This window comes from Triticum aestivum, chromosome 4D (assembly GCF_018294505.1).
Source record: "Triticum aestivum cultivar Chinese Spring chromosome 4D, IWGSC CS RefSeq v2.1, whole genome shotgun sequence".
Taxonomy (NCBI): domain Eukaryota; kingdom Viridiplantae; phylum Streptophyta; class Magnoliopsida; order Poales; family Poaceae; genus Triticum; species Triticum aestivum.
In genome coordinates this window covers 75,673,976-75,701,435 of record NC_057805.1, presented here as the reverse complement: position 1 = coordinate 75,701,435, position 27,460 = coordinate 75,673,976, and the positions used below count along the sequence as shown (strand labels likewise).

Genomic DNA, 27,460 nt, shown 5'->3' with positions numbered 1-27,460 from the left:
TTTCCTTCGCCACTTGTCGGAGCCGCTGCTAGTCCGCCTCGTCTCCTTTCAGTGGCGGAGCATCGGGCGGGCCATCCCGGGTCCTGACCCGCCTTCCCATTGAAAAAATGCCATGGTAAGCTTAATCTCCCAGTTAATTTTCTGACATCTCTGATCATCCTAGCTATTTCCTCTCGCTTGCCCCCCTAGGATTTTGTTCACGCTCTCCAGTGTCCACTATGGTCCTAGGACCATGGAGGCGCGGTGGATCCCGACTCTTGCCAGCAGGAGGGCTCTGTTTTAGGTGGTTTTCCGATTTTGTTAGGTTTTGTACCATGCTCGGGAAGGCGATGCAGAGGCGGCTTGTTGAAGATGAAATAAGGTTCTCCCCGCCTAGCTCCCATGTTCCGGCGGTGCTTCTAGCCGTCAGAGGGTGTGTGGAGGTGCGTCTTTGGCGGATCTCGTGGGGTTCGATGGGCGTTTGTCTTTGATGAATCCGCTCGGATCCGGTCTTCATTCGTTCTCATCCTTGTGTCTGCAGGTTGGATCCTACTGATCTACTCTTCTCTTCATCGACGCCGGTTGTTGTTCTGGTGTGCTAGTCCTATGGTGCCTTAGCTCAACGACCTCCCGATTGTCTACTACAAAGTTTGCTCGGTTCCGATGAGGGAGGGACGATGATTGCGGTGCGTCTTCGCCTCGCTCCAATGCTTGTAGTCGTCGCTAAATGGTCTACGGATCTAAATGTAGTTTTTTTCGCAAGAAAACTTCTGATCTATTCATCTTCAATCATGGCAATACAACGAACACCGGAAATAATAAAAATTACATCCATATCCATAGACGACCTAGCGACGACTACAAGCACTGGGGCGAGCCGAAGGCGCACCGCCATCATCGCCCCTCCCTCGCCGGAGCCAGGCAAACTTGTTGTAGTAGACAATCGGGAAGTCGTCGTGTTAAGGCCCCGTAGGATCAGCGCAGCAGAACAACAACCGCCGCCGATGAAGTGTAGCGTAGATCGGAAGGACCCAACCTGAAGACCACTAAGGCCACCGGAGACGAGGCAGACTGGCGGCGGCGCCAGCAGGAGGCAAGAGAGCCCTAGAATGCAGTTTTTTTGGTGTTCTTTATACTACTTCGTCGGTCGATGAATTGATGAGAAGTTTTCTCGAAAAAAAAAGAATATCATTGACATACATACCCCAAACCAAATATGGGAGTTGCTTACTACCTAAGCATCCATACAAACCAGAAACTTTGCATCACATGGCTCTTTGCAACAGCATCCCGTGTGGACAGCTGAACTACGATCTCACCCCTAATTCGCGCGATAACCTTAAAATAACCACCCAAAGCAAATTTGACCCCGCTCCAAGCAACAAAAACCACCGGATAAAGCCATGATTTTTCTCTCCCCAAAACACGAAAGAAATAAGAGTCTTGCTATGCGTACGACTCTTGCTTGTCCGATTTCATACGACATAGCAGATCAAGCCGTTTAACTCCTGATCCAAACGGCAACACACCACTAGATTAGGCATCATACGGATAGAATAAAATCGTACGCAGAGTAGTTTCGAAGAAATAAAAACACAAAACGCTAGTCTAGTCTAGAATTGCAGGCCCTCACATTCACGCCGGAAAAAGTCCACCGTCCGCCCGCGTTTTCCCTTCTCCCCCACCTCCCCAACCCCAACCCAGTCTACCCAGTCTTTCTTTCCCACCAAGAACACCTCCAATCCCACACCAGTCCGCCCCAAATCTGATCCGCCCCCACCATTCCCCTCGTCTTGGCACGAGCGCGTCGGCCCCGTCGCCCCGGATCGGAGGAGAGCCGGCTACGGCGCTGCTCGGCGCTGAATCTCCGCTCAGATTCGGTAAAATTCTCGGGCTCTCTGGGTTTGGGGTCAGGAGCTAGGTCGAGGGGAGGGATCGAGTCGGGGTTGGGGTTTCGGGGCGTGGTGGATCTTGCCGCTGATCGACCAGGGGCTTTCGTCTGGTGCAGGATTAGGGTTTTTGGACGTGGTCGTCGTTGTGGGTTTGCGCCGCCGGTTTGAAAATGTCGGCGGCCGTGGTTTGCGCAGAGAGGGCGACGAGCGACATGCTGATCGGCCCCGACTGGGCCGTCAACATCGAGCTCTGCGACATCATCAACATGGATCCCGGGTATGAACAGACTGCCCCTCTGTGTCTGCCTTTCATCATGAACATGGTTTTTGTTTGGATTAATCTTCTGAAATATTGCTAATCTGCTAATTCTTTCCAGCAGAGAGATTAAGTATGGTTCTGATGCTGTTTCCTTTAAAAAAATGATGGCGTTATTTGTTGCATCCCATCCTGTCGGACTTAATGTTATGTAACTATGAGTTCTCTACAATATGTTATTGACAATTTCTTGCTGCGGTGTATCTTAGATTTCTAGCCATTTTTTTGCAATTTATTAGGAATCTGGAATCTTAGGTTTGTATTGTTGTTAGCATGGAAGGTAAGGTGTCTTGTTAATTGATGAATAGTTTGTTGATAATTAGTTGTGCCAAACACCAGTCTAATGGAGGATAAGTTGTGATTAATCAGTGGCACCTGTTGTTAAACCTGCGGTTTTGATGTCACATGATATTTGGCGATGAAGTATTTACAACGAGGACTTAAAAGTCACATGGAATAGAACTTCTTTGTTACCCATCCCCATCCTGGCGGCGAGTTGTAACTTATGTAGTTTTATGGATAGCTGGAATTACCTAAGGCTCTCAAGAAGGTCAATATGTCTATAAAAGGGTGATTTCAAACTTTTGACCTTTAATAATATTATAATTGAGACATGTGTACTTAGGGCGTGTTTGGATGGCTTCCACGCCATCGTGCACCTTGCCTGGAGGATGCCTGGGTTCTGCCTGGAAGTTGTTTGGTTCATGTCCTGGTAGGAGAGATGCTTGCCTGGCCTGGGCGTTCCTGTCATGTGATTAGCCTGGTTCAATTAAAAGGAAGAAGACAAACAGAAGTATCTTGCCCAGGCATCTGGATTAGCCTGGTCCAGGCGTCCCTTTGCATGTGCCTGGGTACTACAAACACTAGCCTGGCAGTAGTTTATGTCTAGAACTAGCTGTACATCTGTTTTTTTAATACTTTAAGCAGTCAAATCACATCAACCAGGCAAGGACAGGAACCAAACACATGAGAGGCAGGCTAGCCTGGCCAGGCAAATTTTTGCATCGTCCCAGGCTCGTTTCAGGCAGCTTATTTTCTCAGGCACACTAGCCAGGCCTCAAACCAAACACGCCATTACTGTGACTAATGGAAGCCGCTTTGCTATTTATTAATGGTTAGTACTTTATAATTCAAGCTCATGGTGGAGTGATGCATATTGCTTAGTTTATCACTATATTGGATTGGATCACTGTCATTGTTGTTTAGTCTTATATAGTGTTATGAATGCACTATTTTTTGGCAGTTGCTCTTCAATTTAACTTGCCATTTTCACGTGTTTTACATGAAGCATATTGATAAATGTTCGCTGAACCTGAAATGCAGACAAGCAAAGGATGCACTTAAGCTCCTAAAGAAGCGCCTTGGGAATAAGAATTCAAAAGTGCAAATTCTGGCCCTTTATGTGAGTACTACGAAATTTCTTGTATATTTAACTATTGTGAGTCGCGACTTGGTACAAATACAACATCTTCTAAATTTTGTTAAATGTGCCTGGGTGTTGCTGTAATACTGCATGCGTTCAGTTGCTAACAATGCATACATTTTCCAAAAATACATCTATCTTTTTGTCACGTAGTTTAAATTTGTCGCCTTGCATAAGTTCTATGTTTCCACGTGCATCCATTTGTTTGAAAAGCAGCATATACATTTTTGCTTACGTCCATGTCTTTGTTCGCTGATTTAATTATCTTGCCTTATTTTTCAGGTGCTAGAGACTCTAAGCAAAAATTGCGGGGATATTGTTTATCAACAGATCATTGAGCGTGATATACTAAGTGAAATGGTCAAGATCGTAAAGAAAAAGGTGGCGATACTAATTCAGTGGTTAACTATTGTTTTCCCAGATTCAAGTGACTCCGTTTTGATCCTATATTTATCTTTACAGCCAGACTTAAATGTTCGGGAGAAAATATTGAGTCTGATTGACACATGGCAAGTGGCTTTTGGAGGTCCTTCCGGGAGATATCCCCAGTACCACACTGCGTACCAAGAACTTAGGGTACCTTCCAGTCTTCCCTTATGTCTCTTTCATTGTTATCTGCGTTATACAATTATATAATTATCAGCTTTTTGCTTATTTTTTCTCCATGGACTTCGGTCTGCTCCATTTCATATTTTCACTGTATACTTAGATATACAATAATATGCCGAGTTACTAAGCAATTCCTTCAGTACAAACCATGATCAGGATGCCTCTCCTTTTGTTTCTGCAGGCAGCTGGTGTCGATTTTCCACCTCGCGAGGAGAATACAGTTCCACTGTTTACACCTCCTCAGACTCAACCTTTGAGGCAGCCACATCTGTATCCTCCAGGTCAAAGCTATGAAGATGTAGCTATACAAGCTTCTCTCCAATCTAGTACCCCTGCTGCACCTCCCCTGAGGTATTTATTTATTTGCATGCATATTCTGATTTATGATTTGGTTCCTTCTGTTTGTTCACTTCTTGTTTATATTTCTTGTTAGTGTTGCATGCAGTACTACCATAATTCATCTTCTCTTAATCCCTTTGTGTTTGCTTTTTGTGTTATGTGCCTTGTTTTGTTTGTTTTGCTTCCCTCAGTTGCACCCCCTCCTTTCTAGTGACTGTAAACTTGTTTGTGATTAGCTTGATGTCTGCTTTATGTGAGTTTGTATGCACCAATAAAACATCAACAACAGAGTAGTCCTTATTTTGATTATTTTCATTGAAACAAGCATAGCCAAAAAGGTTTGCAAAACATGCACACATAACATCAAACCAATAGGGTTGATCGAACACACTACACCTCCCATCTAAGAAGCACGGATACGGGGACAGAGACACGGCGATACGCATACGGGGACATGGGATACAGCATTTTCCAAAAACAGCCATTCGGGGATACTGCAGGGTATATAAGTATTTAGATAAATAAATATGCAATAAAGATTTAATGATAATTTTTAGATGAGATTTTTTTTACTACTGGATATATGTTGTCTCCTTTCTATTCATGAAAGACTTTGAGCAGTCCACTCAGAGCCCATGTAGCTCTCCGCCACTTGAGCCTGAGCCCATGTAAGGCCCAATTCCAGAAAACCCTAGACTAGTAGCGCTCCATCTGTTTCCAACCTCCCATTCTCGTACTCCCTTTCCCCAGCCGCCCATAGAGAAGAGAAGAAATGACAGCGCCGCCAAATCCCCGCCCAAATCTTCTTCCTCGCTGTCCGCTGCAATCCCCATCTCTCTCCCTGGAGCTTCTTCCGCGTCGGCAGCCGCCTTGCCATCTTCCTCTGCCAGGATTTCCTCCTTGCTAGCGATCATCGAGGTTCCCTGCTCGACCATGGTTGCTGTCGGGAGAACTGGGCAGCAGTGTGGCCACTGGAGGCTGGCTGCTGAGTAGGGGTGGGCAAAAAACCCGAGGACCGGAGCCGAAAAAACCAGGACCGAGGACCGTCGTCTTCTCGGTTAGCGAATGTCAACAATCGAAACAACTTAGGTGATTTCGGTTACTGGACTCGGTTCACCTAATTAACCGAATAGCGTATTAAAGCCCAGCAACACTAAGCCCAATAGATCATCCACAAACTTTCTCCTAGCCTTTTCTCAACCCACGTACGCAGCCTCAACAACAGCCGGATCTTTTACTAAAAAAACAAAAGCAGCTGCATCTTATCCTGAATCCTGATGCGCCCCAGCCTCAAGGCTTCACGCACGCACATCACGCAACACCACAGCGCCTCCATTTGCGGATTTGCCCACCTCCCGTAATCTTAACGGTGGCGGCCGGTGCCTATGATCCCCACACAACGGCGGTGGCTGGCGCCCATAGCTCCCACTCGGTGGCGGCCATGGCTCCCACGAGCGAGCAGCCATCACTCCTTCGCGGTCGGCGGCCCGCGTGCGACGATATACTGCGGCATTTTCTTCCTCCTACCATCCCTCTGCAACCCCTGTATCGTACGCATGTTTTAGTTGATTTCTGTTGGGCTGGTTACCATTTCTTTCCAAAGATTTGACTCAGCGATTTCTGCCCCCCATCAATATCTCGGTTTTCTTTGGTTACACCGAGGACCGAACCAAAATCTTGGTGGACCGATATCTCGGTGCTTGATTTCTCGAGAGACCGATCGGTCAGCAAAATATGAAAACCAAATTTCAAAGTAAACCGAAGCACTGAACCGAAAGGTTCGGTCTAACCGAACGCCCAGTCTGACTGCCGAGTCCCCACTGTGTCCGTGCCGTATCTAGGCCGTACCCCGATTTTATTTCTTTTTTTTAAATTCGAAAAAGATGGGATAATGCGGGATACGTGTATCCAGCCGTGTCCCCCCGTATCAGAACGGCAAATCGGCAGTTCTGGCCGTATCAGTGCTTCTTAGCCTCCCATAGCCACATTATATAACTTGGATATTTCTATCAGTTAGTGCATATTGTTCTTGTACCTGGACATCCACTCCTTATGGTTGGTACTATCCTCGTTGGTTCTCACAGTAAACTCAAAAACATACAAGCAAGTCGCAATGAAGCATTGCACCAGCTACTAATTTGTTTCTGGCTCCCTGTGCAACAAGGCTCATATCCATGCAACTAAGGTCATGTGAAGTTTAAAATCTTTGATAACTGCATAGGTATTTCTGGCGACAAAAGACAAGGTTTTACAGTTTACGGCACACACAAGATATTATGTACCTTTGAAGGTCTCATTTTCATAATCATATCAAATAGTGATTGTATTCTTGTATTTGTGTTTATTTTTTCATCCCTGCAGAACTTTTTTAGTTTTGCTCTACCCTCATTTTTCTTGTCCAATGTGAATTACAGTCTAAGTGAGATTCAGAGTGCTCGAGGAATTGTGGATGTGCTGGATGAGATGTTAAATGCACTTGACCACAGACACCCCGAGGTGACCTTCACAAAAGCATTGTGTTTTTGTTTTAGTGTATTATAAATCTTGCTTTTTGTTTCTTTTTTGCATTCATTGGTTTCTTTTATTATGACTGGTATCTCTTCCAGACTTATATTTTTCTTGGTTCAGTAAATTTTTTAGGCATAAGCGTATGATTTTTTTTTCACATCTTAATACTATATTCGAGAGATATGATTTATTTGTTGTTTTACATCTTAATGCTACATTCAGAAGTTAGTAAATCCACATGTCGTGAGTTGAGCTGTTTCAGGATGTATTCTCATGTATTTCATAGAGGCAGCTGTCAGTCTTGTGACTCTGCCATTGTTAATCAGGCCTGTTCGTCTGCAATGGATAATGACATACTTCCTCCGTTCCTAAATATAAGACTTTTTAGAGATTCCAATATGGACTACATACGGAGCAAAATGAGTGAATCTACACTCTAAAATACGTCTATATACATCCATATGTAGTCCGCATTGAAATCTCTAAAAGGTCTTATATTTAGAAACGGAGGGAGTACCTGGTTACTCGACTTCCAACTTATGTGGCATGTCTGGAGTACATTGCACTCATTTAAAGCTTATTCTGTTCAAACTTAATTGGCCTGTAACATAAATACCCTTGATTGTATGATGGAAACCTTGGTTGCTAACTCAGTTGTTTCCTGCAAGTTTAGATGATTTTAAGCATTCCATTTTGACCCAAATGAAACATTCTTAAGATCATACCATCTCCAAGATACATGAATACTTAAATACTCCCTCCGCCCAGGTTTATTGGACCTCCTTTTATTTTGGGCCAAAGTTTAACCATAATGTTAACCAATAAAACGTAAACTGTATGTCACAAAAATTATATCGTGGAAAAACCTCAAATAGATGTTCAGGAGTTGAACAACAATATACTTTTGGTAGCATATAATTTATATTTTGATACTTAAATAGATGGTCGAAGTTGAACCCAATATACAAGGGGGCCCAATAAACCTGGACGGAGGGAGTAGAGATTAATAGCCATACTCTTTTCTTTAACTTGATACATATGAATACTAGATTTCAGGAGAACCGAGCAGTTACCAGTTAAAGAGGGCACATGAGCATTATTGCACCCACCAGGATTTGGCTCCCATTAGTGGAATTATTCCGTGAATGTAATGGTTCCTAGCTTATAAAGTGTTACAAAGTTTGATGATGGAAAGCAGAACCATAGCGACATAATAGTCTTCTGGATGTTTTGGCCTTATTTTTTAAGACAACAAAGATATTCTTAGAAAAGAGAACTTCCGTTGATGTATGCCGTTTTGCTTCTCTGTCTAGTGTATTCAGGAGATACATGAACTGATATTCAGGAGAACTGATGTTTTGACGTTTTGGCTATTGATGTTGATGTATGTCATTCATGTGCCAGTGCTGTTTACTGAAAATATTGATTTGATTGTGCTTCATGTTATAGGGTGTGAGGGAGGAGGTCATTGTTGACCTTGTTGGGCAGTGTCGATCTTATCATGCTCGTGTGATGGATCTTGTTAGCGATACTGGGTATGCATTTTTTCACTCCGCCTTTTTGGTTCTGTGCACTTTGCATTGTCATGTGACAGGACTTCTGGTATTCCCTCTGCAGTGATGAGAGCCTTCTGTTTCAGGCTCTAGGACTAAATGATGAGTTGCAGCGTGTTCTTCAGCGTCATGATGACATAGCAAAAGGAGTCCCTCCAAATATACCAGTGCCTGTTGCTGGTAACGTAAACCAAGGATCAGCCCCTGCTCGGCCTGCTGGGGTTTCATTTGCCCCTCTTCTTAATGTACACCATGAGGACGATGAACCAGAAGATGAGTTTTCCGTGCTTTCTCGCAGGCAAGCTATATTGTTTTCCATTATATTATTATTATTATTATTATTATTATTATTATTATTTCATGCATATTAGTGTTCCATGCTTTCAATAGTTTCTGCGATTTTGAAACTCGTATTATCATTTTCTCAAATTGCGCTCCTCATGACTAAAATTATAGGTCTGCAAGGGATGGCGCAGCAGCACAGGGCAACATGTCTTCTGTTCCAAGAAATGAAAGGCCATACCCAAGCCCACTTCTTCCTCCACCACCATCGACTAAAAGGCCTGTTTATACAGAGGCAAGCAGTGTCGACTATCTAAGTGGAGACTCCTATAAGTCTGAAAAAGTACCAGATGATTTTGTCAACCCAACGGCCCCAGCCAATATGTCTGCACCATCTCATTCAAAAACAGAAACAGATCAAGTGCCAAATTATGATAGCAGGTCAGAAAATGTGCCCGATGACTTCATAAACCCAACTGCAGCACCCAGTTTTTCCATGCCTTCTCGTCCTACGAGTGAGCCATCTGTGAATAAGCTTGAGAGCCTTCCTGACGATGACTTTATAAACCCCACTGCACTTCCTGGTTTTTCTTCGTCTTCAACTAGTGAAGATCTTCCAAAAGCTCCATGGGAAGCGCAGGCTCCAGTTTCCCTACCGCCTCCTCCTGCAAGGTATGGCCAAAGACAGCAGTTCTTTGAGCAACAGCATGGCTTTCCTGGTGAGAACAATGAAGGTGGCTACGATGAGATGCTGACGCGGACAGGAAGCCTTTCTCTTAATCAAAGGAACACTGAGAATGGGAAGAGCGCATCAGTGTCGACCGCATCCCGCCAGCCCAAACCTGAGGATGCCCTTTTCAAGGATCTTGTTGATTTTGCCAAGAAGAATCCATCTTCTCCATCTAAACCAGCCAACAGCCGCAGGACTCGCTGAGTGATGAGTGTTTCAGTCATGTAACACACATAATTGAGTTGCCAGGCTGCTGGTTTTGCTACAGGTCGGCGAATTAGATATATCATCAAATAAGAGGGTTCGGTCGGTCTGTTCTTTATTGCCTCAGGGAATTATTTGGTTTGCGCATTGGACAATTAGAGTCACAGGTGTCAGATACGTAGTCATGATACTGGGTGTGGTGTGTAGCGAGTTGCATTTCTCACCTTTTTCTTGTGTGGTATTGGTTACCGATTCTTGCTTTATTTTACTTAGCTGTATATATTTCTCCATTTGACAGCAGTATTCTATTCATAGTTGAATTTGCAATTTGATCTTGTAAGACTTACTCCCTCGTGTACCAATATCTAAGACGTTTTTGAACTGCAAAAACGTCTTATATTTTGATACGGAGGTAGTATTTCATAGTTTCTTTTAAACGTGGAGAAATTATGCTCGCCCCAGTTTGTTCTACTGAACAGTTAGCTTGAGAATTCAATTATGCTCGCCCCAGTTTGTTCTACTGAACAGTTAGCTTGAGAATTCAAGTAGTTAGCTCTTATCTCGAAAAAAGGGAAAAGAATTCAAGCTCTTTGCAGCTAAATTCTGGTACCGTTGGCAGAATGCACTACTCGCTCGAAGAACATGGACAGTTGCCAGAGGCCCAGAGCTTTCCTTGATTGTAACAAGCGGCCAAGGATCACGCTACATTACTTGGAGTCCTGGATCTTGTTTTAAACACGGTACAGACGCAGGCGCTCATATACACGCTCATACACTCACCCCTATAAACGCACACATGCACACCCTACCCCTATGAGCACCTTCGAAAGACTGAGCCGGCATATCATCTTGAAATTTGCGAAGTCATCGTAGGCACCTCGTTGTCGACGGAAACGTCTCCTCTCACTGAATGCGCATTGCCGGAAATCCTGAAATAAATCCAGAAATAAATACAAGCATCAGGATTTGAACCCTGGTGGGCTGGGGATAACCATCCAACCACAGGTTGGTTCACTGGAGTCCTGGATCTTTCCTTGCTCGTTAGAGGTGAATTTGCGTGGGTTTTCTTTTCTCTAGTACTTGGTCGTACCATGAGTAGGAGAAAAATCCTATACAACCTGGTCTCACGCTCCCATCCAGTAGACCAACTCCATCGAATGACACCTGGCATGTGACCCCCGATTCAATCGTACACTAATCATACACGCAAACGTGTACGATCAAGATCAGGGACTCACGGGAAGATATCACAACACAACTTTAAAAATAAAATATGTCATACAAGCATCATATTACAAGCCAGGGGCCTCGAGGGCTCGAATACAAGAGCTCGATCATAGACGAGTCAGCGGAAACAACAATAGCTGAGTACAGACATAAGTTAAACAAGTTGACATAAGATGGCTAGCACAAACTGGGATACAGATCGAAAGAGGCGCAGGCCTCCTGCCTGGGATCCTCCTAAACTATTCCCGGTCGTCGGTGGCGGCCTGCACGTAGTAGTAGGCACCCTCGGTGTAGTAGGAGTAGTCGTCGACGGTGGCGTCTAGCTCCTGGGCTCTAGCATCTAGTTGCGACAACCAAGAAGAAAGGAAAGGGGGAAAAGGGGGAGCAAAGCAACCGTGAGTACTCATCCAAAGTACTCGCAAGCAAGAATCTACACTACATATGCATGGGTATCAGTGTAAAGGGGTAATATTGGTGGACTGAACTGCAGAATGCCAGAATAAGAGGGGGATAGCTAGTCCTGTCGAAGACTATGCTTCTGGCAGCCTCCATCTTGCAGCATGTAGAAGAGAGTAGATGGTAAGTTCACCAGGTATCATCGCATAGCATAATCCTACCCGGCGATCCTCCCCTCGTTGCCTGTGTGAGAGCGATCACCGGTTATATCTGACACTTGGAAGGGTGTGTTTTATTAAGTATCCGGTTCTAATTGTCATAAGGTCAAGGTACAACTCCGGGTCGTCCTGTTACCGAGGATCACGGCTATTCGAATAGATAAACTTCCCTGCAGGGGTGCACCACATTACCCAACACGCTCGATCCCCTTTGGCTGGACACACTTTCCTGGGTCTTACCCGGCCTCGGAAGATCAACACGTCCCAGCCCTACCTAGGCACAACAGAGAGGTCAGCACGCCGGTCTAAATCCTATGCGCGCAGGGGTCTGCGCCCATTGCCCATTGCACACCTGCACGTTGCGTACGCGGCCGGTAAGCAGACCTAGCCTCCCTAATACAAGAGCAGGCGTTCCAGTCCAATCCGGCGCGCGCCGCTCAGTCGCTGACGTCAAGAAGGCTTCGGCTGATACCACGACGTCGAGTGCCCATAATTGTTCCCGCGTAGTTGGTTAGTGCGTATAGGCCAGTGGCCAGACTCAGATCAAATACCAAGATCTCGTTAAGCGTGTTAATTAATGTAACCGCGGACCCCGACCAGGGCCAGGCCCACCTCTCTCCTAGGTGGTCTCAACCTGCCCTGTTGCTCCGCCACAAAGATCCACACAGAGGGCCGTCGGGAAAGTATGTCCTTTCAGCCCCAATCCGTGAATCAATCGCGGGTACTCAACGAGCCGACCCGACTTTAGTCACCACATGTATCATACATTATGTATATAAGAATATACCCGTGATCACCTCCCGAGTGATCACGGCCCGGTAGTATAGCATGGCAGACGGACAAGAATGTAGGGCCACTGATGGAATACTAGCATCCTATACTAAGCATTTAGGATTGCAGGTAAGGGTAACAACTGTAGCAACAATGACAGGCTATGCAGCAGAATAGGATTAACCGAAAGCAGCAACTGAAGGAAATATGCCCTAGAGGCAATAATAAATTTATTATTTATTTCCTTATTTCATGATAAATGTTTATCATTCATGCTAGAATTGTATTAACCGGAAACATAATACTTGTGTGAATACATAGACAAACAGAGTGTCACTAGTATGCCTCTACTTGACTAGCTCGCTAATCAAAGATGGTTATGTTTCCTAGCCATAGACATGAGTTGTCATTTGATTAACGGGATCACATCATTAGGAGAATGATGTGATTGACTTGACCCATTCCGTTAGCTTAGCACTTGATCGTTTAGTATTCTGCTATTGCTTTCTTCATGACTTATACATGTTCCTATGACTATGAGATTATGCAACTCCCGTTTACCGGAGGAACACTTTGTGTGCTACCAAACGTCACAACGTAACTAGGTGATTATAAAGGTGCTCTACAGGTGTCTCCGAAGGTACTTGTTGGGTTGGCGTATTTCGAGATTAGGATTTGTCACTCCGATTGTCGGAGAGGTATCTCTGGGCCCACTCGGTAATGCACATCACTATAAGCCTTGCAAGCATTGCAACTAATGAGTTAGTTGCGGGATGATGTATTACAGAACGAGTAAAGAGACTTGCCGGTAATGAGATTGAACTGGGTATTGAGATACCGACGATCGAATCTCGGGCAAGTAACATACCGATGACAAAGGGAACAACGTATGTTGTTATGCGGTCTGACCGATAAAGATCTTCCTAGAATATGTAGGAGCCAATATGGGCATCCAGGTCCCGCTATTGGTTATTGACCAGAGAGGTGTCTCGGTCATGTCTACATAGTTCTCGAACCCGTAGGGTCCGCACGCTTAACTTTCGTTGACGATATAGTACTATGATTTATGTATGTTGGTGACCGAATGTTGTTCGGAGTTTTGGATGAGATCACAGATATGACGAGGAACTCCGGAATGGTCCGGAAGTAAAGATTGATATGTGGATAGTAGTGTTTGATCTCCGAAAAGGTTCCGGAATCCATCGGAAGGGGTTCCGGATGTTTCCCGAAATGTTTGGGCACAAGAACACTTTATCTGGGCCAAAGGGGAAAGCCCACGAGGTTTTTGGAAAGTGCATGCGTCCGAGAAGGACTCTTGCCTTTCGGGTGAAACCAACTTTGTGGAGGCTTTTACTCCAAGTTTCGACCCCAAGGCTCAACATATAAATAGAGGCGTAGGGCTAGCACCCAAGACACATCAAGAAACACCAAGCCATGTGCCGGCAACCCTGTCTCCTCTAGTTTATCCTCCGTCATAGTTTTCGTAGTGCTTAGGCGAAGCCCTGCGAAGATTGTTCTTCACCAACACCGTCACCACACCGTCGTGCTGCCGGAACTCATCTACTACTTCGCCCCTCTTGCTGGATCGAGAAGGCGAGGACGTCACCGAGCCGAACGTGTGCAAAACTCGGGGGTGCCGTGCTTTCGGTACTTGGATCGGTCGGATCGTGAAGATGTACGACTACATCAACCGCGTTGATATAACGCTTCCGCTTTCGGTCTACGAGGGTACGTGGACACACTCTCTCCTCTCGTTGCTATGCATCACCATGATCCTGTGTGTGCGTAGGATTTTTTTTGAAATTACTATGTTCCCCAACAGTGGCATCAGAGCCTGGTTTTATGCGTAGATGTCATATGCACGAGTAGAACACAAGTGAGTTGTGGGCGATATAAGTCATACTGCTTACCAGCATGTCATACTTTGGTTCGGCGGTATTGTTGGATGAAGTGGCCTGGACCGACATTATGCGTACGCTTACGCGAGACTGGTTCTACCGACGTGCTTTGCACACAGGTGGCTGGCGGGTGTCAGTTTCTCCAACTTTAGTTGAACCGAGTGTGGCTACGCCCGGTCCTTGCGAAGGTTAAAACAGCACCAACTTGACAAACTATCGTTGTGGTTTTGATGCGTAGGTAAGAACGGTTCTTGCTCAGCCCATAGCAGCCATGTAAAATTTGCAACAACAAAGTAGAGGACGTCTAACTTGTTTTTGCAGGGCATGTTGTGATGTGATATGGTCAAGACATGATGCTAAATTTTATTGTATGAGATGATCATGTTTTGTAACCGAGTTATCGGCAACTGGCAGGAGCCATATGGTTGTCGCTTTATTGTATGCAATGCAATCGCCCTGTAATGCTTTACTTTATCACTAAGCGGTAGCGATAGTCGTAGAAGCATAAGATTGGCGAGACGACAACTATGCTACGATGGAGATCAAGGTGTCGCGCCGGTGACGATGGTGATCATGACGGTGCTTCGGAGATGGAGATCACAAGCACAAGATGATGATGGCCATATCATATCACTTATATTGATTGCATGTGATGTTTATCTTTTATGCATCTTATCTTGCTTTGATTGACGGTAGCATTATAAGATGATCCCTCACTAAATTATCAAAGTATAAGTGTTCTCCCTGAGTATGCACCGTTGCGAAAGTTCTTCATGCTGAGACACCACGTGATGATCGGGTGTGATAGGCTCTACGTTCAAATACAACGGGTGCAAAACAGTTGCACACGCGGAATACTCAAGTTAAACTTGACGAGACTAGCATATAACAGATATGGCCTCGGAACACGGAGACCGAAAGGTCGAGCGTGAATCATATAGTAGATATGATCAACATAGTGATGTTCACCGTTGAAACTACTCCATCTCACGTGATGATCAGACATGGTTTAGTTGATATGGATCACGTGATCACTTAGAGGATTAGAGGGATGTCTATCTAAGTGGGAGTTCTTAAGTAATATGATTAATTGAACTTTAATTTATCATGAACTTAGTCTTGGTAGTATTAGCATATCTATGTTGTAGATCAATAGCTCGCGTTGTTGCTTCCCTATGTTTTATATATGTTCCTAGAGAAAACAAGTTGAAAGATGTTAGTAGCAATGATGCGGATTGGATCCGTGATCTGAGGTTTATCCTCATTGTTGCACAGAAGAATTATGTCCTTGATGCACCGCTAGGTGACAGACCTATTGCAGGAGCAGATGCAGACGTTATGAACGTTTGGCTAGCTCAATATGATGACTACTTGATAGTTTAGTGCACCATGCTTAACGGCTTAGAATCGGGACTTCAAAGACGTTTTGAACGTCATGGACCATATGAGATGTTCCAGGAATTGAAGTTAATATTTCAAGCAAATACCCGAGTTGAGAGATATGAAGTCTCCAACAAGTTCTATAGCTAAAAGTTGGAGGAGAATAGCTCAAGCAGTGAGCATGTGCTCAGATTGTCTGGGTACTACAATCGCTTGAATCAAGTGGGAGTTAATCTTCCAGATAAAATAGTGATTGACAGAATTCTCTAGTCACCATCACCAAGTTAGTAGAACTTCGTGATGAACTATAATATGCAAGGGATGACGAAAATAATTCCCAAGCTCTTCGTGATGCTGAAATCGACGAAGGTAGAAATCAAGAAAAACATCAAGTGTTGATGGTTAACAAGACCACTAGTTTCAAGAAAAGGGCAAAGGGAAGAAGGGGAACTTCAAGAAGAACGGCAAGCAAGTTGCTGCTCAAGTGAAGAAGCCCAAGTCTGGACCTAAGCCTGAGACTAAGTGCTTCTACTGCAAAGGGACTGGTCACTGGAAGCGAAACTACCCCAAGTAATTGGCGGATAAGAAGGATGGCAAAGTGAACATAGGTATATTTGATATACATGTTATTAATGTGTACTTACTAGTGTTTATAGCAACCCCTCAGTATTTGATACTAGTTCAGTTGCTAAGAGTAGTAACTCAAAACGGGAGTTGCAGAATGAACAGAAACTAGTTAAGGGCGAGGTGACGATGTGTGTTGGAAGTAGTTCCAAGATTGATATGATCATCATCGCACACTCCCTATACTTTCGGGATTAGTGTTGAACCTAAATAAGTGTTATTTGGTGTTTGCGTTGAGCATGAATATGATTTGATCATGTTTATTGCAATACGGTTATTCATTTAAGTTAGAGAATAATTGTTGTTCTGTTTACATGAATAAAACCTTCTATGGTCATACACCCAATGAAAATGGTTTGTTGGATCTCGATCGTAGTAATACACATATTCATAATATTGAAGCCAAAAGATGCAAAGTTAATAATGATAGTGCAACTTATTTGTGGCACTGCCGTTTAGGTCATATTGGTGTAAAGCGCATGAAGAAACTCCATGCTGATGGAATTTTGGAATCACTTGATTATGAATCACTTGATGCTTGCGAACCATGCCTTATGGGCAAGATGACTAAAACTCCATTCTCCGGAACAATGGAGCAAGCAACTGACTTATTGGAAATAATACATATTGATGTATGCAATCCGATGAGTGTTGAGGCTCGCGGCGGGTATCATTATTGTCTGACCTTCACAGATGATTTGAGCAGATATGGGTATATCTACTTGATGAAACACAAGTCTGAAACATTTGAAAAGTTCAAAGAATTTCAGAGTGAAGTGGAGAATCATCGTAACAAAAATAAAAGTTTCTACGATATGATCGCGGAGGTAAAATATTTGAGTTACGAGTTTGGCCTTCAATTAAAACAATGTGGAATAGTTTCACAAAATTCGTGCCACCTGGAACACCACAGCATAATGGTGTGTCCAAATGTCATAACCGTACTTTATTGGATATAGTGCAATCTATGATGTTTCTTACCAATTTACCACTATAGTTTTGGGGTTATGCATTAGAGACAGCTGCATTCACATTAAAAAGGGCACCATCTAAATCCGTTGAGACGACACCGTATGAACTGTGGTTTGGCAAGAAACCAAAGTTGTCGTTTCTTAAAATTTGGGGTTGCGATGCTTATAAGAAAAAGTTTCATCCTGATAAGCTCAAACCCAAATCGGAGAAATGTGTCCTCATAGGATACCCAAAGGAGACAGTTGGGTACACCTTCTATCACAGATCCGAAGGCAAGATATTCGTTGCTAAGAATGGATCCTTTCTAGAAAAGGAGTTTCTCTCGAAAGAAGTGAGTGGGAGGAAAGTAGAACTTGATGAGGTAACTGTACCTGCTCCCCTATTGGAAAGTAGTTCATCGCAGAAATCTGTTCCTGTGACTACTACACCAATTAGTGAGGAAGCTAATGATGATGATCATGTAACTTCAGATCAAGTTACTACCGAACCTCGTAGGTCAACCAGAGTGAGATCCGCACCAGAGTGGTACGGTAATCCTGTTCTGGAGGTCATGTTACTTGACCATGACGAACCTACGAACTATGAGGAAGCGATGATGAGCCCAGATTCCGCGAAATGGTTTGAGGCCATGAAATCTGAGATAGGATCCATGTATGAGAACAAAGTATGGACTTTGGTTGTCTTGCCCGATGATTGGCAAGCCATAGAAAATAAATGGATCTTCAAGAGGAAGACGGACGCTGATAGTAGTGTTACTATCTACAAAGCTAGACTTGTCGAAAAAGGTTTTGACAAAGTTCAAGGTGTTGACTACGATGAGATTTTCTCACTCGTATCGATGCTTAAAGTCTGTCCGAATCATGTTAGCAATTGCCGCATTTTATGAAATCTGGCAAATGGATAACAAAACTGCAATCCTTAATGGATTTCTTAAAGAAGAGTTGTATATGATGCAACCAGAAGGTTTTGTCAATCCTAAAGGTGCTAACAAAATGTGCAAGCTCCAGCGATCCATCTATGGACTGGTGCAAGCATCTCGGAGTTGGAATATACGCTTTGATGAGTTGATCAAAGCATATAGTTTTATACAGACTTGCGGTGAAGCCTGTATTTACAAGAAAGTGAGTGGGAGCACTACAACATTTCTGATAAGTATATGTGAATAACATATTGTTGATCGGAAATAATGTAGAATTATTCTGCAAAGCATAAAGGAGTGTTTGAAAGGAGTTTTTCAAAGAAAGACCTCGGTGAAGCTGCTTACATATTGAGCATCAAGATCTATAGAGATAGATCAAAACGCTTGATAAGTTTTTTCAATGAGTACATACCTTGACAAGATTTTGAAGTAGCTCAAAATGGAACAGTCAAAGAAAGAGTATTTGCCTGTGTTACAAGGTGTGAAATTGAGTAAGACTCAAAGCCCGACCACGGCAGAAGATAGAAAGAGAATGAAAGTCATTCCCTATGCCTCAGCCATAGGTTCTATAAAGTATGCCATGCTATGTACCATATCTATTGTATACCCTACAATGATTTTGGAAAGGGAGTACAATAGTGATCTAGGAGTAGATCATTGGAAAGCGGTCAAAATTATCCTTAGTGGAATAAGGATATGTTTCTCGATTATGGAGGTGACAAAAAGGTTCGTCGTAAAGGGTTACGTCGATGCAAGTTTTGACACTGATCCATATGACTTTAAGTGTTCATCTGGATACATACTGAAAGTGGGAGCAATTAGCTAAAGTAGCTCCGTGCAGAGCATTGTAGACATAGAAATTTGCAAAATACATACGGATCTGAATATGGCAGACCCGTTGACTAAACTTCTCTCACAAGCAAAACATGATCACACCTTGGTACTCTTTGGGTGTTAATCACATAGCGATGTGAACTATTGACTCTAGTAAACCCTTTGGGTGTTGGTCACATGACGATGTGAACTATGGGTGTTAATCACATGGTGATGTGAACTATTGATGTTAAATCACATGGCGATGTGATCTAGATTATTGACTCTAGTGCAAGTGGGAGACTGAAGGAAATATGCCCTAGAGGCAATAATAAAGTTATTATTTATTTCCTTATTTCATGATAAATGTTTATCATTCATGCTAGAATTGTATTAACCGGAAACATAATACTTGTGTGAATACATAGACAAACAGAGTGTCACTAGTATGCCTCTACTTGACTAGCTCGTTAATCAAAGATGGTTATGTTTCCTAGCCATAGACATGAGTTGTCATTTGATTAACGGGATCACATCATTAGGAGAATGATGTGATTGACTTGACCCATTCCGTTAGCTTAGCACTTGATCGTTTAGTATTTGCTATTGCTTTCTTCATGACTTATACATGTTCCTATGACTATGAGATTATGCAACTCCCGTTTACCGGAGGAACACTTTGTGTGCTACCAAACGTCACAACGTAACTGGGTGATTATAAAGGTGCTCTACAGGTGTCTCCGAAGGTACTTGTTGGGTTGGCGTATTTCGAGATTAGGATTTGTCACTCCGATTGTCGGAGAGGTATCTCTGGGCCCACTCGGTAATGCACATCACTATAAGCCTTGCAAGCATTGCAACTAATGAGTTAGTTGCGGGATGATGTATTATAAAACGAGTAAAGAGACTTGCCGGTAACGAGATTGAACTAGGTATTGAGATACCGACGATCGAATCTCGGGCAAGTAACATACCGATGACAAAGGGAACAACGTATGTTGTTATGCGGTCTGACCGATAAAGATCTTCGTAGAATATGTAGGAGCCAATATGGGCATCCAGGTCCCGCTATTGGTTATTGACCAGAGAGGTGTCTCGATCATGTCTACATAGTTCTCGAACCCGTAGGGTCCGCACGCTTAACGTTTGTTGACGATATAGTACTATGAGTTATGTATGTTGGTGACCGAATGTTGTTCGGAGTTTTGGATGAGATCACGGATATGACGAGGAACTCCGGAATGGTCCGGAAGTAAAGATTGATATGTGGATAGTAGTGTTTGATCTCCGGAAAGGTTCCGGAATCCATCGGAAGGGGTTCCGGATGTTTCCCGAAATGTTTGGGCACGAGAACACTTTATCTGGGCCAAAGGGGAAAGCCCACGAGGTTTTTGGAAAGCGCAAAAGGAAGTTTTGCGAAGTCGAGGGGCCAGACGCCAGGTCCCTGGCGTCTGGGTCCAGACGCCGGGAACCCTGGCGTCTGGCCCTGGACCTGGAGTCCGAGAAGGACTCTTGCCTTTGGGTGAAACCGACTTTGTGGAGGCTTTTACTCCAGGTTTCAACCCCAAGGCTCAACATATATATAGAGGGGTGGGGCTAGCACCCAAGACACATCAAGAAACACCAAGCCGTGTGCCGACAACCCCATCTCCTCTAGTTTATCCTCCGTCATAGTTTTCGTAGTGCTTAGGCGAAGCCCTGCGAAGATTGTTCTTCACCAACATCGTCACGACACCGTCGTGCTGCCGGAACTCATCTACTACTTCGCCCCTCTTGCTGGATCGAGAAGGCGAGGACGTCACCGAGCCGAACGTGTGCAGAACTCGGAGGTGCCGTGCTTTCGGTACTTGGATCGATCGGATCGTGAAGATGTACGACTACATCAACCGCGTTGATATAACGCTTCCGCTTTCGTTCTACGAGGGTACGTGGACACACTCTCCCCTCTCGTTGCTATGCATCGCCATGATCCTGTGTGTGCGTAGGAATTTTTTTGAAATTACTACGTTCCCCAACAGTAACATGCTACACTACTCTGATGCAAGCAGTAGAGACAAGGAATAGGCGATATCTGGTGATCAAGGGGGGGGGGGCTTGCCTGGTTGCTCTCGCAAGGAGGGTTCGTCAACAATGTAGTCGATCGGGGCACCAGCAGCGGCGTCAGTCTCGTAGTCTACCGGAGAGAAGAGGGGGAAGAAACAATGAATACAATGCAAACAGATGCATAATGATGCATGACATGTCAAGTAACGGTGCTAGGAGTGCCCTAACGGGGTAGGAGGTGATACCGGCAAAGGGGGAAAACATCCGGGAAAGTATCCCCGGTGTTTCGCGTTTTCGGACAAATGAACCGGAGGGGGAAAGTTGCGTGTTCGCTATGCTAGGGATGTGTGGCAAACGAACGGGCTGCGTATCCGGATTCGTCTCGTCGTTCTGAGCAACTTTCATGTACAAAGTTTTTCCATCCAAGCTACGGTTTATTTTATATTAATTTTAAAAGATTTAATCATTTTTTAGAATTTACTTAATTATTTTAAATCAAGATTATCCAGAATAGTGTATGATGACGTCATCATGACGTCAACAGTCAACGGGGCGTTGACTGGGTCAAACTGACGTGTGGGTCCCGCATGTCATTGACTGTTTAGTTAATTAACAATAGTTAATTAGGTTAATTAGCTAATTAGGTTAATTAAACATGATTAATTTAGTTAATTAATTAGTGAAATTTATTTCTATTATTTTCTAATCTTTATTTTATAAAATTGTTCTGGGGTGTGGGCCCCGTGTGTCAGTGGCTCTAGGGGAGCCTTAACGGGCAGGGGCTAGCGGTGCGGTTACAAGCGTGGGGTGCCGGGGCGAAGCGGACCCGGGCAGCCAGCGTGGGGTGCCGGCGCGAGCGGGTGGTGGTGGGGGCGGAGCGAGGAGGGCTGCAAGAGGCCGGGCGAGGCCAGCGGCGCACGCAGGGGAGCGGCAAGGCGAGACGCGCGGCCAGCAGCGGGGGAAGGGCACGGTGATGGCAGGCGCGGCGGGGACGGCGAGCAGCGCGTGCGGGGGCTGCGGGGAGCAGGTGTGGGGCACGCACAGCGCGCTGGGGGAAGCAGGGCGCGGCTTCGGCCGCGACGGCCAAGCATCAACGTGTAGAGCGGCGCGGCGAGGCCAGCACGGGCCGGCCGGAGCAGCGAACGGCAGCGGGCACGGCCCCATGGGTGGGCACGCGGTAGGGCTGCAGCAGGGGGGCACGAGGCGCTCACAGCGGGCGCGCGCGGGCTGGATCCGGCGACGTGAGGGAAGAGCATGCGGGGGAGGAGAGAGCAGGGGCGGAGCACAGCTGGCGGTGGCTGACGGCGCTGGCAGCGGCGTCGGGTGCGCGGTGCGCGTCACGGGGTCGAGCGCGTGCACGGGGGAGGAAGAGAGGGGGAGGTGCAGTGCTCATGGCGGGGGTCATAGGGTTCGAGGGCAGTGGGGCGCGGGGAGGTCGACGGGGACAACGGCGATGGGGAGGCAGTCCGGCGAGGGGGCTCCGACGAACGATGAGGTCTAGGCGGGACGAGGCGGTGACGGTGTGCGGCGGCGGCGGCGGGTCGCGGGGGAAACGGGCGGCACGGTCGGCGCGCGAGGTTGGGGCCCCTCCCCGATCCAAATGGGATCGAGAGGAGAGGGGGAGAGGGAGAGGCGAGCGAGTGGGGGAAGTGGGGGTGCGGTTAGGGTTTGGGGGGGGGGGGGGTAGTGGGGATGTAGGCCAGGGGGTAGTGGGTTGGCCGGCCGGTTGACTAGGTGGGCCAGTTGGCCCAGTGGGGGGGGGTCTTCCTTTTTCTTTTGTTTTGTTTTTTTTTCTGTTTTGCCTTTTTCTTTTTATTTATATTACTTTTTCTGTTTTAGATTAGTTTCCTATTAATTTTAGTTTTATTAAAACATACACGTAGCATCTAAATTAGTATTTCAGCTTAGTCCATAGTAACAAAAAGTCTAGTCCTCAAATAAATTAGTTTGCCATTTTTTAATTACAAAAGGTATTTAAATAATTGTTTTCACGGCTGTTTTATTCATCTTATAGTATTTAAACATTTTACAAAGGTGTGGCTTCCCCGCCATAATTACCTATGCAATATTTGGTTCACTTCGAACATTTTAGTTTTAATATTTGAAAACTTGTATTGTTTGCTTGATTTTGAATTTGAATTGGAATCGGTTTCGAACTAACACGAGATTAGCGACAGTAATCGAAGTGACGTGGCATCATTAGCAGAGAATTACTGTAGCTTAATTATCCGGGCGTCACAATTCTCCTCCACTACAAGAAATCTCGTCCCGAGATTTAAGAGGTGGAAAACGGGGGAAAGGTCTGGTTACGAAATTCTAACGAATCTTCTCGGTCTTGGTTGCTCTTCTCGAAGAGGTCGATCCATAGCGTTGATGTTTCCATTCCTATGCATCAATGCATCATGATGAAGTTGTCGTTCTTCCTTCGGGATCTTCACCGTACTTACAAAAGGATAAGAGGGGAAAAACTCTATAAGGACGGATTCTAACAAAATTGAGCATCGGACGGTTAACTCAGGGGAAGAAGCATAAGTATCTCTCGAATTGAAACTTAAGAAGATATCGAGAGCAAAGTAAGAAGGTACCATGAGAAGGTTCAAATGGATAGGCAATCGTTCGATGTCTGAAACAAAGTGCGATAGGGGTCCAGAGCAATGAGATTAAGTATTGCGTCTGTTACCAGAATAGATCACTAGGAAGGTGGCCCGCGAATTACATACGAGGCGACACGCGAGGAATAACTTGGGAAACCGGGGGGTGTGCAGGAGAGTCAGGTTTCATTCCTGTGGAACTGTGGGTTATGGGCCCACCATGTGGGTTAAAAGTAGGAAGGCGATGACGTCTTACACGATCATGTAAGCAAGGCATGTCAGAGGATAGCCTATCAGTTATATCGACAACAACATCGATACCAAGGGCGAGGGACGAAGAGAACCATTTTCCTGCTCGTTGAACGAGGCAGACCAATAGGCAAAGTTCTCGTCCATCGGTGGTTACTGGAAGGTCATCAACAAAAGGAACATGGTCTTACTGACAGAATTGTACACCGAGGTGTTTACATAAGCAGGGGAATATTGTTGCTTAGATCATATAGATCAGAAGAAAGGTTAAACCAAACAATGAAAGGAAAATATGATTATCAGATCAAACAGAACAATGGAAAGGAAAATGTGTTTAAACACATATTTCAAGGGTATATCCTTCCCAAGGATAAACAGAGCATGATATCCATGACAGGATATAATGTAGAAAACTCTTTAGGTAAGGGGAGAGAAATTTCATGACATTACCCATACAGCGGTGTTTGGATAATTGAGCAGGAAACATTTAGCATCGGGCTTCAAATGTTCTTGTTGAAAATCGGAGTACCACAGACATGCTTCGAGATAGCATTGACATGGCCATCAAGTAAGGGTCAGAATTTTGATGCACAAAGGATCCATCAGACAACTTATAGAATAAGTCTTGCGATTTCCTCATGGAAGAATCGCTAACCTTGCTAAGAAGGGAACTATAGCAATAGGTCCTACGGCCAGGTGTGCTAGGCATGACATCATCTTACCGGGTCATATAAAAGACCAGTGGTATAACTCTTGGGAATATGTTCCAACCATAATATCTGACCGAGATTCAAATCTGATTGGTGTCGGGATACCTCAGGCTCAGGATGCCTGAGAAGAAAAGGTGCAAAACAAATTGACGAGATGACATTGTAAGATTCTCGAGAAATGAACTAAGGAAGCAAGTTCTGAAACAAGAATTCATCATTAAACCAAGGAGAGGATGAGGAGGTGGCCGAGGGACTCAGCAACAATTCATCGAGAATTCCAAAAGATGGATTTCCACCACTATGTGAACAAGGAGATAACATTTGTCAGATCAAATGATATAAGAAGCTATGCTCGAGGAAAACATACTCAGTTAAACATTGGTTGAAAGGTGTACCCGAAATATGGGATTAGGTAGCATGATCAATGTTAGAATGGTGATTCGGTAACCAGTGGTCTAAGAATGAAATGTCGACCATTAACTCCAAAGCAATAAGGTTGCCAGAAGATTTGAATTTGCACGTCATAGTCCAGTTGTCGGTATCCCGTCTAGAAACAACACAAGAAAGAATGGTAATGGTGAGGAGTATCACTATACCAAGAATTCTTAAGAGGTGGAGCAATTCTCACTACATCCTTGACATAAAAGACGGTAACACTTCCAGGTAGAACATAACATAAGTTGGGTGGCAAGGAACTCGAGGTACAACACAGAACAATATCAAGTTTGTGTAGGCAAGAAATCAAAGACGTTTTCGATGATAACACAATTCATCAAGGAGAAAGGATGGTATTTCTCATCATGAATTCGATTAATATCCTGGAAGAGCTCAGAATGTTGATGATGATCATGACACATTTGTCGAGAGATTTCATGAAGATGTAATCGATCGGCGATGACATCCAGTCACAGGAATGATGAAGCGAAAGGTTATGGGAACCAAGGGTGCGACACAAACTCGAAATCAAGCTTGCTGTTCAAGGCGAAATGATATGACAAGGAAGATCGACGTAAGGTTAGCTCATCGTCGAAAGTTGTGCTCCGGGATTAAGGACCAAGTAGCATAGTTAAAATTTAGTAAGATAATGATATAGTCGATTAGGCTAGGAATGACTCGAAGGATTTTAAACTCCTCAACAACAAAGTACTGGGAGTACTGAATCTCAGTGTTGATTTGATTCACAAATCGATGTCCTTGGTTGACGACAACCCAGAACCCGTGGAGTGACTATGACGGGGCAAGGAACTACTTCATCAGAAATTCATAAGATGAAGTGCAATGGGTTGATATCCTCGAGATACCAGGGGGTAATACTCGAAGGTAGAACAAAATAGAGGTTGGGCAGGTGTACTGATCTGCAGAAGGCAAGTACTTTAACTTGTCAGAGAATTAGAATCAAAGGAGAACAATCACGGTCGGAACCACGGTTGCAAAGAATCAATTCACAGATACCAGATGATATTTATCAAGGAAATAGTTATTATTACAAGAAGCTTCCATAATAGGCTCAACATCGTGTCCATGGGCATGAACACAGAGTTCAAGGTCGACTCCCACTTCCCTAATGCATAACCTTTCATTCACTTCTCGTGTTTCAAAAATGACATTAGTTGTTGAAAGTTTTACCTGGTGCAATACCAGATAAGTATGACCCGTGAAATCTTATGGGTTCAAACAGATTAGGGAAGGCGTTGGTTCAACCCATCGGGGCATCTTAGGAACATATACCACGAACTTAAAGAGTAAATAACACAAGCTCGAAGGTAGAGCATGGTTGGCAAAAGGAGAGGATGCAATTTACCAAAGGCATTATGTATCAGGGAAAGAACTTCTCGAGGTTTTTTTATACAAAGGACACTGTCGGATGAAAATTCAACAAAGGATTTGACGGTCCATAACGGAGCTGATGTGAGCATTGGCACACAACCAGTGGAAGAGACAATGCAAAGGCCATTGAATTATAGTAACAACTGACTAAATCAAAGCTCAGATGCAAAGGAATTATGATTTCCAATTCAAGGGATTAGAAAAAAACGCCCTGATTAAGGATGGATAAGTTGAGTAGTCTTAGGGGTACAATCGATGCCGATTTGATTGGTCGAGATCCAGCTCATGTTTAAAATGACGACTGAGCCGGAAGGATGAATTCTAGGATCTGATTAAGGATTGCGAGCATACGCAACATATTGAATCAACAGACTCAAATGATAATGACAAAGGATGCCAATAAGATTACCAGACTTATGGTATTAATCATAATGAAAGCAAGCAAGTAATTCCAGAGCAATAGGTTGCTAAGGATTTTCGAAAGATCGAATGGTATTTCGAAGACTTTGTGAAGCATACGGACAACTGGGGATGGGCGGATACTCGGGAAGTGCAAGGAATTATCCGTAGGGGTATTCATGTGGCAAAGAACTGCAAGGCAGTAGGCACAAGATATTCTCGGGTCAATAGAGAGAATTACGGGATATCTTGTAATAACAAGATCAGCTCGGAATAAAAGTAGGAATGGAAAGTGCATGTATTTATCCATAGGGATATTTCGATGGTAGGGAATTGAAAAAGCAATGGGCACAAAGTCTCGAGAGAACATCAGAGGGTATCTTCGGAATCTTCTGGTGCAGCAGGCGATCATCTGTGATAAGGGCTCTCTGGGAGAAAGTATTTATGAGAACCTAGAGTTAGAGTTAGCAAGATCATTTAACCCGAATAGGAGAGTGATCAGAGTCCCAGAGTATAGACGAGGAGTAAAAGATCCTAATACCACCCAATGGCGACGTGGGCCGTAAGGCACACAACCATGTTAGTAAA

General features: G+C 44.4%; 1 protein-coding gene across 2 annotated transcripts; it reads left to right on the top strand.

Moving 5' to 3' along the window:
* The first annotated feature begins 1,573 nt into the window (after positions 1–1,573).
* LOC123096312 (TOM1-like protein 3) lies at positions 1,574–10,162 on the top strand. Of its 2 annotated transcripts, XM_044518009.1 has the most exons (10): positions 1,575–1,859; positions 1,988–2,148; positions 3,511–3,589; positions 3,893–3,991; positions 4,073–4,186; positions 4,401–4,570; positions 6,973–7,054; positions 8,516–8,601; positions 8,684–8,917; positions 9,076–10,162. In XM_044518009.1, exons 2-10 carry the CDS (start codon positions 2,042–2,044, stop codon positions 9,833–9,835), a joined length of 1,731 nt encoding a protein of 576 aa, XP_044373944.1. In that variant the 5' UTR covers positions 1,575–1,859; positions 1,988–2,041; the 3' UTR covers positions 9,836–10,162. The 2 variants fall into 2 exon arrangements, with proteins under 2 accessions (XP_044373943.1, XP_044373944.1); XM_044518008.1 differs by having other exon boundaries at positions 1,574–1,859; positions 3,893–4,186.
* The last annotated feature ends 17,298 nt before the right edge of the window (positions 10,163–27,460 follow it).